Genomic DNA, 12771 nt, shown 5'->3' on the forward strand with positions numbered 1-12771 from the left:
CAAATAAATCTGTGTGGATTAATTTAATATCGGGGCCGTATAAAGTTTATTAGGTGGTCTAGACATGTTTGAAATTTTTAATTCTCGGACCAAATCAAAACACATCCAAGTGAAGTTTTACGAATACCTTACTCTGTTCTCACCCATGTTTAGGGAAAATAAGGTAAATGATGTCATTACGGCAGTAGTTTGTAAAATATAACCTAGAAAAACATCCTTTATGTTAAAGAAAGAATGGTACAAATGGTGATGAAATCAGATATGTGTAACTTCACATACTCTGCTTATCAAGTTTAAAATACTGAGGCTATAAATTAGGATGCAATCAGAAACAATAGTAGGACCAACAACAACGCAGTTATATTACAACGCTGACAATGGCAACAAAGTACGTTTGCAAACTGTGGTAATTTGTCGTAGTCACCTATCCACTTTACTAGTTTTCTCTGCACCCCGGAGAAGGGTATCGCATGACGTCACAAAGATGCATGGGGAGGCAAAATAATGAGACCTGTTCTGATTGGCCGTTGTTCTTGACAAGCTTCCACCTGGCTAGCTTTCTGTGTGGAAAAAGTCAGTTCATGTGAAGCGCCTAATGATGGGAGATTCATAACCAAGAGGCCATTTCGTAACAAAAGGTCTAATTTGTAACCAGGGAGCCGACTCATGGCCAGTAGGGAGATTCATATCCAAGAGAGAGATTTGTAACCAAGTGGCCGACTCATCCCCAAAGTGTCGACTTGTTAATCAAAGGATGAACACAGTACCAAGGAGTCGACTCGTAACCAAGGGCCTGACCTATAACACTGTGTACCAAAATCAAACCAGTTTTTTGTTTCTGTTGATTTGTACGCTAATTCTGATCAGTGTCAATGCGTAGATTCTGAATATGCTATTTATTTTCGTGTAAATCTAGAGTTACAGGAATTATGCAACAACACATGTATCGAACAAGGAAAAGAACTGCAACTTGTTACCATTTTGAGAATGTTGAAAATGTCAAAGAATTTATATATTTCCAGGTGCATATTATGAATATAACTAGAAAGTTACCAAACAGTAACATCACAAAGAATACAGGGCACATAGTATCTAGAAATGCACTTTTGATCTTGACTTTCTTCTGTACTGTAGCTGTGATGACAATCGCGCATCAAACTCCAAACATAATCACCCAACATTACCTCGTTCCACCTGCCCTGGTATCTGGTTTCCATCAGCAGAATGTCCTGGTGGAACCGTTTGCCATGCTCCTTGCTGATGGCACCCAAGTTGCTTTTGAAAAAATCAAGGTGGGAATGCAGATAATGCAATTTGATTGACATTCTGCATCCAAGCCAATGGAATGTGCCGATCAGGTCATCGACGAGCTGTGCAGAATCTGGTCTCTGGTTCCCAAGAAAACTTTCCACAACCCCTCTGAAAGCATTCCAAGCGCTCTCTTCATCATCGGTCAATTTACCCTGAAGTTCACAACTTTCAAGCATTCTTCGAACTTGTGGCCGGCTGAATATGCCAGCCATCACCTTTGCCACGCTCAACTTGGGAAACATTGATCAGATATGCAGAAACGCATTGCCATCCTTGTCGATGGCTTTCACGAATTGTTTCACAAGACCAAGTGTTATGTGTGGCGGCGGTAGCAATATCTTCTCTCTGGAGATCAGCAGAGCTCTCAGAACGTTTCACAAGCCTGGTGTGAGACTCTCTCTGAGAGACCAGTCTTTCCTCACAAAATGTTCTGCATCACTCTGGCTGTCCCAAAGCATAAAAAAAACATGAGTACTTAGTATTACCGCCTTGCATTCCAAGTAGGAACGAAATCATTTTGCAATCCCCACAAACCTCCCAGTTGTGATCTGAGTACTTGATCTTTGTCAGACAAATCTTCACATTCTCATAGCCTTCTTTCATTTCCACAGAATGTGCAAATGGAATTGATGGGAGTTCATTGCTGTAATGCAAAAGTACAGCTTTAAGGCTCTTCACGGAACTGTCTATGAAGAGTCACCATTCTGAGGCCTTGTAATCCACTCCCATGGTTTGGAACAAACCCCTAACATCAAAACAATAACACAACGAGGTTTCTTCACAAAATTTGAAGAAGGATGCAAACCTGCCATGGCGATTCCAATAATTCAACTTGCAACTGGGATCCAACAAGTTCCATTCACTTAGATGTGATACCAGTAGCAAAACATTGAACTTGGTGAGTCCTACATCTCGGACAAAGTCATCCACTTCTTGCTGACTGGGAAAGAGTGGAATGTCACCGGAACTTTCTCCAACATACGATTCATCATCACTTTCCCCTCTGTCACTGATGATGTCAGACACAACTTCCGTGTCCACAGGAGGGACAGGAATGGCCAGCTCATCATTGTGAGGCATGGGAAAGATCAAAGAAGGAAAATTTGGATATACAATAGTCTTTCTGCCCTTAACGCTCTTCGCACCACGCACTTTATATCAACCATGCAAAAAGTAACAATCAATTGTGGTGATTTGAATGCTCTCGCCACACTATTGGTTCTATGAAAAGCATCTTCTTTCTTCCTCCTTGTAGCCAAGCTTCAAGCACAGAGCGACAGCTACCACAAGTGTAGTGCAGAGCCCAATCCTTATCTTGATCGCCCATTGCCATGCCAAAATATGCTTTGTACGCACGAGCAAATTTGGTATCAAGGAGGATTTTGTGTCTGATCATCTTTGGTCCAGTATATATTCTCCTCGTACATAACAAAATGTATCGGCTGACAGCTTGCAAGAACTTCTGCTGGTCATTTTCATCAATAGAAATGCCTTCAGGAATAGCTCATAAACATGTCAACCAGCCACAATAGCAACCTGAGGCTAGCTCATCGAATGAACTGACTTGATCCGCAGTTGCATGACGGAATAATGGTAATATTAGCGACATCTGCATGAATGCAAATGGTGTGTGTGTGTGTGTGTGTGTGTGTGTGTGTGTGTGTGTGTGTGTGTGTGTGGAGTGGGAAGCGATACGTCAGCAATCACATCGGCACATGGTAACAAGACTGGAAATAAACAAATTGCCAGTTGTTGACAAACACCTAGAGATAGACAAACAAAACATACTTCACTGAAATCAGCATGGAAAACCGACTCTAACAAGACCAAAGAAATAGAATAAACAAATTCTTTATTACACAGTGTTATAAATTCATCGTGAGAACAAGAAGTAAATCAGAACATTGTAAAACTGCTCAAAAACATATATATATAGAGAGAACTGCCACAAGTATATTACATAAAGATTCTTAAAAAATTATGATTGAGAAGGGCGTGCGTCAGGGAGATAAAATTTCACCTAAATTTTTTACAACATGCCTAGGAAGTACTTTCAAAAAGCTAGACTGGGAGAACAAAAGAGTAAACATAGACGGAGAAAAGCTAAACCATTTAAAATTTGCAGATGACATTCTCCTGATTTCAGAAACAGCACAGACATTGCAAGAAATGTTAACTGACCTGAACAGAGAAAGTCTCAAAGTACGGCTAAAGATGAACCGGAGTAAAACTTAAGTAAAGTTTAATCCACATACACCAAAAAGCGTCATCAGAATAAGCGAGGAAATTCCTGAAGAAGTTGAAGAGCACATTTACTTAGGGCAATTGCTAAAATCAATGAAAGACCATGATAGTGAAATAAAAAGACGCATTCCATATGGATGGAGAGTTTTTGGTAAGCAGAGAGACATTATGAAAATTTGCATGCCAATATGAATGAAACGAAAAGTATATAACGAATATACAATTCTAGCTATGACGTACGGTTGTCAGATCTGGAAAGTAACAAAATCGATGGAAAATAAACTAATCTGTTCTCAGACAGCAATGGAAAGGTCAGTGTTGGGAATATCTTTAAGACACAGAAAAAGATCAGCTTGGGTGAAACAGCAGACAAAGTCAAAGACATTATAGAAGTTATAAGTGAACCGAAATGGAGGTGGGCAGGCCCTTTAGCAAGAATAAGTGATAGCCGATGGAACAAGATCCTGACTGACTGGACACCATGAGATTGTAAACATAGCAGAAAACGGCCAGACAGGAGGTGGAGAGATGAAATAGAGAAATTTGCAGGGAAAACGCGGCAGAGATTGGCTCAGTCAAGGAATTCGTGGAGAAGATTGGGGGAGGCCTTTGTTCAGCAGTGGACTTGTAGTGGCTGCTGCTACTGCTGCTACTCCTGATGATGATGATTTTTTTTAAATCTTAGGAAGAAGGAACCAAAGGCCAGGAGCCTACAAACTCTTCCTTCGAAGAAAAAAACAAAATACAAGAGAGAGCCAAATTCAAGATCCGATCATTTCGAGATGCCTCGATATACTGCGTTTGAAAGACTGCAAATCATACCTAGCAGGATATACAGACAGAGGGAGACAGTTCCAGAGTCGATCTGTTGCGTAAATGAAGAACTGGGAGTAATGATTAACTCTTGCATTAGAGAAAAGGGATGAGAGTTTGCTGCTAGACGGGTGCTACGTACCCGTCGTAGAGGTGGAGGGATGCAGGCAGACAGTTCAGAGAAGCAGTGACCATTGAAGTAGCGATAGAAAAGAGATAAAGATGCAACAGTGTGGCAAAGAAGCAGAGGTTGAAGGGTGCCAAGTAAGAGGAGGAGAGTTGATGAGACGAATAGTCTTTGACTCCACCTTATGTGGGGATCCTCCCCACACATGAGAGTTGTACTCTACACAGGGGCGGATAAAGCCAGTGCACAAAGTCAACAACTGTGCAGGGGTAAAGAAGGAACGGAGTCAGCTTAGCACACCTAAACTCTTAGAAGCAGATTTTACAAGAGATGCAATATGATCTTTCCACGATAAGTCCCGAGTGAATGAAACCCCAAGCATGTTCAAGGATGATGCAGGATTAGGCTGAATATTATTAAACATTAGAGGGTACTCCTGTGGAAGATTTTGTCGGGTTGATAAGTGTAAGAGTTGAGTATTTGATGCATTAAAAACAACAAGATTATTTTTACCCCAGTCAGAGATACGAGCCAAGTCAGACATTAGGTGTGCCTCATCCCTTGTTTGTTGAAGCAACCGCTGAGATGGACATTGCGGGAACCGAATGGAAGGGTGAAGGGTGGAGTCATAAGCGTACGAGTCGATAGGGTTAGATGTACAGCTAAGACGGTCATTGATGAATAAAAGGAAGAGAGTTGGTGATAGGACAGAGCCCTGAGGAACATCATTGTTGATAGATTTAGGAGAAGAACGATTGCCGTCTACAACACCGGTTACAGAACGACCAGAAAGGGAGCTAGAGATGAAGGCACACATAGAAGGATAGAAACCATAAAAGAGTAGTTTGGAAATTAAAGATTTATGCCAGACTCAATCAAAAGCCTTTGAGATGTCAAGTGCAATGGCAAACTTTTTGCCAAAGTCCCAAAAGGAGGATGACTGAGAGTCTGAAAGGTAGGTGAGAAGATCGCCAGTGGAGCGTCCTTGACGGAACCCATACTGTTGATCAGAAAGAAGGTTGTAAAAGGAAAGATGCTTTAAAATTTTTCTGTTAAAAATTGACTCAAAAACTTTTGAGACACAGGATGTTAACCCGTTGGCTGTGGTATTTAGTTGCAAGGGACCCTTTGTCCGTGCGGCTGTCTCACCAATACTCAACTCTCGCAAAACTCGCCATATATCTGTGTATCCTCTGGTAAACATTTTTTTTTTTTTTTTCTAAAACGTCGTGGTAATGGCGAAGTTGTGAACTTAAGTTAGAGAAGTTGGTGACGTAAAGCATCCTACGTTTACCGAGTATGAGAGAAAATGGAGCATCAGAGCGGACCCTAAAGTAAACTGAATATGTCGATACAAATGTAAACCACATCGGTAAATGAGTGTACTGATAAAGTATGTGGCTGACGTGGACTGTAGAAAATAAGACCAATATGTGGATATGGATATGGCATGGATATGAATGATAGGGTGATGTTCAAGTCACACCGACACATCGACATAACTGTACACCTGACAATGGCTCGCTAAAATGCCCTGGTGTTATGCTGAGTGTTTTTAGGTCGACTTCTCGTCCTAAGAACACCAGCGACTGAGCGGGGTCCTCTTTCCGGACCGGAAGTAAAGCACCCACAAAGGAACATGACATAAAAACCAGGCAGTATACCTTAACGCATCTATTGCCTTAATTTCTACACCGTTACAATATAACACAGAGTGATATTTGATATACAGGAGACAGGGATGCAGAGTTAGCCTTTGACACCACAATGCACAGTTGCACTTAACACACAGTATAATGCATGTACACTTATGTTATTAGTTATATATAGCGATACCCGTGTTTCATCTTCAGGCGGAATATATATTTAATTGGATGCAATGGTAATGAACAAAATTAAGAGTCCGACGGGTGAATATTACTATAATTAGACAGGGTGCGGATCGCGACACTTGATGTAGTTACTTAGTCGCGCCGGCACTTATACACAGACTTTTGATATTAACAGAGACTGAGAACTGGGGTCTCATGTCCTTGCTTGTGATAATTCTGAACGTCAACATACAGCATTTAACACTGTATCTACTATGAGAAAACTGTCAATCGGTTCAGTATTCAAGGGAAAGTAAAGAGAGTTGTAACTGATAGTGCATCTTAATGGTGAATGCATTTGACATTTTCTTGCCAAGTTTCTACATAGATCAGGAAGAAGAAGGGGCTGGAAATTCATGACCCTAACATCATTAATGAGGATATTTGCTTAGAAGATGTTCTGACTTACCTTCCTCAAAGAATGGAATGTTTTGCACGTACTGTATTCAGCAACTGTGTGTGAGAGATGGGTTTACTCACCCATATGTAAAAAATTCACTACTCTTATCAATGCTTCAGAAAATTGCATCCTTGATCAACTCAGTGAGGTAATCAACAGTAGCTGCTCCTTACCTTTGATCTAAAGGGATTGTTCTCCAGATAAAATGTGTCAAGACTGAATTCACAGCTGAAAATGGTGAAATCAATTTAGAACCCTGTAGAGTAGAATACCACAGTTGATCTTCTGTTCCAAAGATAGAGGAGGAATAAGAAAATCATGCCAGTGGAGATTTCTGCCTTGTACCTTTTCACGAGACCTTGGAAGTTGTGGAGGGACAGAAGAAGGTGACCATAACTGCTATTGGACCAGTGATTCAGGGACTTAAACACTCACTGGAGAATCTAAACACTCACAGGAGAATCTAATTCATAATACCAAATTACGATTCTGTAAACAACTGGCTAAAGTGCTGTTGGACTCTGTGAAGAAAAGATTGGATCAATATTTGTAAATGAGAGATGTTCAAGTGGGGGCTTTTTTGGATCCTAGGTTCAAACTGGAGTGGCTTTCACTACATGAGTAGAAGGACCAAGTGCTGCCATATGTCAAGGAAATGCTTGAAGAATTGGAGGTGATTCAATAATGGATAAAGAGTGTGACAAGGATGATCTAACAGAAGGATTACCGGAATCAAAAAGACCCAGACTGTTCTCTTTCATACCAAAATGTTCATCAAAGCTCCAAAATCAACGGGGATCAGAGGGAAGCACAGTGTCAGTGAGTCTTTTGTTGAAGCAATATGTAGGGGAAGGAACTGCCATTTTCCAGTGATCCAGTGCTATACTGGAAAGAAGTGTCACAAGCTTTGCATCCAATGAAGAACCTTGTAAGAGAGGTAATTGGGTGCACTGCTACATCTTCTCCATCAGATCGAGTTTTCAACATTACCGGAAACTATTTCACTGTATACAGATCCCAACGTGGTGTCACTTCTTTCTGTTCAATGTTACTAATTAAGTGCAACAGTGAATAGTTTGATAAACTACAGGCTCTATAGTTACGGTCTGCAACTTGTACAAAAATGAAATCTTGATTTTTGTTTTCAAATTCGTTTGTGCCATTGTATATAATGGACAGCCTTACAATGCCAAATTTGTATTTTCTTAACCGTAACGGTTTTTTTTTCCAAATTCGGGAATTTCTAATGATAATTATAATTATAATTGATTTTGTCTTGCAGTAATTGTAATTGTAATGTAAATGCTATTCCCAAATGTATTTGTAATTATAATTTTAATTTTAAAACAAAGTAATTGTAATTGATACTGAATTTTTGAAGTGAAATTGCTCCAGCCCTGGTGAGTAATGGGACATCCATTTTGAAAAGGCTTTCAGTAGGATTAGGTCCATGGGGAATATATCTCTATGGAAATGGGTTCACCTAGGAACATGGTGTCAATTGCAGTATGTAGGTACTTTTGAGAAAATAGGTTCATAAGCAAAAGTGTCTATGTGAAACTAGTTCCAAGGGGGAAAATACAATAGATCCAGAGGGAACTTGGTTGTGAGAGCAGGTCCATGAGGAAATTATGTCCAAGGGAGAATATGTTTATTACCAAGAATAAATGTAAGTTGCAGTTTGGCTTTGTTTCATCACGCAGCATAAAGTTCCTGCATCACTTTGCACGTTCTGCACACTGATTACTCCTTGGTATCTTGAGTAAGGATGGCTCCTGCTTCCAATAGCATGTATGCAATATGGACGGTGGGTGTTAGCGCCGAAGTGGTGACATGTAGAGGTGTATGGTATGTAGGAGGACTGCTGGGCCTTGATAGAAGACTGTGAAATCTATGCCCAGATTCGAACACATAAAAAAAAAAAAAAAAAAAAAAAAATCTGCAATGTGTTTAGTGCTTGTTTATAAGGTTTCAATATTTCTGACAAGTTCTTTAAGTCATTTTCATTGTACATCTGGTTAGTAAACCAGTACTGTGGCCATTCGTAAGAAATGAAACTGCATATCTTCTCCAAAGTCTTCCTTGTTGTAGGTATAAGAATGAGTGCAAGGACAGCGAGAATTGCTCTTGAATTCCACCTCACATTACTGATATTTGGAATTTTGTGAAAGTTAATCGAAGAAAAATACCCTTTTTCTTCGAAGAATCTAAACACTTGCGTTAAATGGTACAAAAACTTACGTCATATCTCCATTCTGACCTATCGAGGATCTCTTCTTTTCCATTAACAAACTATGATTTTAGTTTTTCATAAAATTTTATTAGTTGAGACACAAATGGATATTCAATGTTTGGAGAATTGGTGTTAGCGCCAAGTCCTTCGTCCATCACCAAGCGGAGAATCCTGTCCAGAATGTGATCCTGACAACTGACAAATTGTGGTTTGTTGAAACTCTTATCCGAGAACATTTGTTGTTTTCTGACTACAACTCCACTCTTTTTCCGAGTGTTGTAACAGCAATGATCATTTTTACTGCATGCCATAAGTTGTATTCATCAATAACTTCTGCAGTTTCTTCGGCAGTAGTTTCACCCTTGCCATTTTCCAAATGCAGTCCATCCATTTTTATTTCCGTTCTTTCATTTTCAGGTAGTACTGCCTGATACTCATTTTCATCAATCCACTTTCCATCGAGATGTAAAGACCATGTTTCCAGCTGTAACTTTTCATTAATTTCCTCCTTCAGTGTGGCAGCCTCTTTGTATATTGACTGGTAAATTGCTGCTTGACTTGGAGCTAGAATGACAATACCATCATGTGACAATTGTTTGCATATTTTAGCAGCTTTATATGTCGATACTCCAGCGGAAGTCACCAAGTTTGTTGCAACTTTACGTCTCTTGTGTTTTCCGGTAGGTGGATGATTGGTCTCCTCTTCATCCTTATATTTGCTGTCATCACATTCAGTGCAGCTACCACTAGGTGAAAGATCGTAAGATGTGATGGTAATATAGGTTCATCAGGTACTTTTCGTCTTTTTGAAGGGTGAATGGTTTCCTTACTTGCAACTTGACCTGTTGAGTACCCCACTTCTTTGCTTTGCACTTGTAGGTGGTAGAGTTGTTTATCTTCAGTAGACAACCATTGACCATTTACTTTTGTGATATCAAAAAGTTTATTTAGGGCATCATATTTTCCCCTCTTGACACATTCATCGTAAGATTTTAGCACCTTGTCAAGCTTTGTTTGTATTGCTTGATCTGACACATGTGGAAAGTTCAATTTATTCTCCCATTATTTTGTAACTTCTTTGGAAATTTCGACTATTCGTTATTTTCTAAATTTGATTTTATCTCCAAGAAACTGTTAATCTCCAACACCTTGCATTTGGTTTGGCCTTCTGCATTTTTCGTCTAATGAAGATTCATCTAAAGGCACAATTCCTCTTCTATGTGCACCAAATTATTGGTCAAGACATCCTTGTTCTGTACGATAGTATCACTTCTTTTATACGACATCATGCTTATCTGAAAAAAAAAAAAAAAAAAAAAGTAATAATAATATATAACAGTAATACACTAACAATTATTTTGCTGACTGTTCGTATGCAAACTGCGAAGATAACTGTTAGATGCTGAATACTGCGTCCCTTTTTATAGTATTTAGATTAATCTAGAATGTTTTAAACAATGTTAAACAATACTAGAACGTTACAAACTGTTCTAGAAAGTTCTAAACTAAATTCTTCTGTGCAAGTCTGTAAAGATAGAAAAAAAAATCTATATAGAGATTAAAAAAGTGATAAAATTTGCGTGTGGTAACATTAAATATATGGTAATCCATTTTTTTATTTGGGATGAGGGCTTTTTTCTTGGCTTTTAAAAAAAGTTCATTAATTTATGATACAGGCTACCTTTAATTCGAAAAAAAGTCCAAAAGTTATAACCTTAATATACTCGTGTATATATATAGATAGATAGATAGATAGATAGAGATAGACAGAGATATAGCTAGATAGATAGATAGATACAGCTAGCTAGATAGCTAGATATATCTAGATATCTAGATAGATATAGATAGGTTGGTAGATAGGTTAATAGGAAGATAGATAGATTGGTAGGTAGGTAGGTAGACAGATAGATAGACAGATAGATATACAGAAAATTTATCACAAATACTTACTATATGACTTGACAGACAGCAAGAGGGCGGTGTTTACGATTGTCTGTTACGTGGCCAGAGAGAGAGAGAGAGAGAGATAGGTTGGTAGATAGACAGTTAGGTAGGAAGATAGATAGATAGGTAAGTAGGTAGGTAGGTAGACAGATATATAGATAGATAGAAAATTTATCACAAATACTTGTTATCTGACTTCACAGACAGCAAGAGGATGGTGTTTACAATGGTCTGATACGTGGCCATTGGGTAGCCAGTGAGCAATTCAGAGCGCGTGATGTCACCATTAGATGGCAAATCAACGCCAGCAGATGAAAGAGGCAGGGTTGAGACGCTAAATATTCTTCACCTTTTTGTTTACAGTCTTTGAATCACACAAACTCCCAAAATGAATATAAGATATTCTTACAATTCATTGAAATCATGTATTGATGTATAATGGAAGAAACCTTCCGTGTTAACTAAGACATCATTTGCTTTTCGACTGCTACAGATGTTAATGGGAGCGGTGCTAATAGTCACCATATGTCTCGCGACTGTCATTACTGAAAGTAGGAAAGAGCTAAAACATCCAAACCTCAGAGTCCATATAAACAGGGGCCCGAAACACCTGGAGCTCAGTACCACTCCAGACAGGTTATGGTGAAGGTGTTGTTTCTCCCGCTGTATTTGCACCTGTGATATCTTCTCACCGTCCCCAGCCATGAAGCTGTTTATTACGTTAGCGCTTGTGGGCGTTATGGTAGCAAGGTAAGCAAAACTGCATTATTTTATTTAGTACTAAAGCTTAGTGTTCCCTGTATAATAGTTTCGTAATATACTCCATTACCTGCCTTTATCTTGGATATATATCAATTCTGTATTTTCAGTTCTACCTCACTGCATCAGCTCGTTCCTCACTTCAACTCCCTCCCTCCCCTTCTCGTTCACCATCTGTCTGTCTGTCTGTCTGTCTGTCTGTCTGTCTGTCTCTCTCTCTCTGTCTCTCTGTCTCTCTCTCTCTCTCTCTCTCTCTCTCTCTCTCTCTCTCTCTCTCTCTCTCTCTCTCTCTCTCACGCCCTGCCTTCCCATCTACAAACCACTCTTACCCCTTGCATACCCTTCTTCTTCCCCCTGTTCCTCAGTTCCTTTCCCAGATTTACCGCACCATTTTCACCCTCCCTTCTTCCCCACCTTCCTTCTCTCATGCCTCCCTCTTTCTTTCCTACATCCTCTCCCTCTCTCTACTCCTATCCCAGCTTCTCCACTTCTCATCTTATTCTCTCTGCTCTCTGCACTCCTTCTCTCTCATTGTAACCTCCTGTTCCTCGCCAGCATCACTGCCCTCCGCTGCGCCCCGTGTAACTTCCAGGAGAGATGCACATGCTTCCCACTAGGCTGTCGGTATGGCGTGGTGACGGATATATGTGACTGCTGCCTTGTATGTGCGAAGGTAAGTACAGTAGGCTGGTAGGCAGATGGGTTAGTAGATAAGTAGTTGGGTATGTAGACTGGTAAATGGGTGAGTAGGTACGTAGGTAAGCATTTAAATACGTACGTAGGTAGGTTAGTGAAGTAAATTCCAGATTAGAATTACATCTGATTACGTCAGCTTTTTACACCTGGACTCTGATCACTAAAAGTAAGATGAACCTGAAAGTCAATCAGCATGCTCCAATCAGCCTCTCTTCAGACATCGTTTGTACTGACAGCATATCTCACCTGCTAGCAGCACTTACCTGAATTGTCTACCAAGGTAAACTATTCATTTCATCTTAATGTTATAATGAAATATCATTTTCTTGTAACCAGCCAATCCACCTTATGGTGAGTTTTCTGCAACTTACAT

At 39.7% G+C, this 12771-nt stretch overlaps 1 protein-coding gene across 3 annotated transcripts in view; it reads left to right on the forward strand.

Moving 5' to 3' along the window:
- LOC145394684 (single insulin-like growth factor-binding domain protein-2) overlaps positions 1–12771 on the forward strand; it is a 469535-nt gene that overhangs the window by 307653 nt on the left and 149111 nt on the right. The window contains exons 1-2 of one of the 3 annotated variants that reach the window (XM_080268476.1): positions 11617–11693; positions 12258–12375. The exons of 1 other annotated variant lie outside the window; for it this stretch is intronic. In XM_080268476.1, the coding sequence (XP_080124602.1) occupies positions 11647–11693; positions 12258–12375 (165 nt within the window). In that variant the 5' untranslated portion in view covers positions 11617–11646. Of the gene's footprint in view, positions 1–11616; positions 11694–12257; positions 12376–12771 lie in introns of those variants that run through there. One more of the 3 variants, XM_080268461.1, reaches the window with a different exon arrangement.

The sequence above is a fragment of the Coenobita brevimanus genome, chromosome 4 (genome assembly GCF_032717465.1).
Source record: "Coenobita brevimanus isolate Jiangsu-jjx chromosome 4, ASM3271746v2, whole genome shotgun sequence".
NCBI classification, from domain to species: Eukaryota; Metazoa; Arthropoda; class Malacostraca; order Decapoda; family Coenobitidae; genus Coenobita; species Coenobita brevimanus.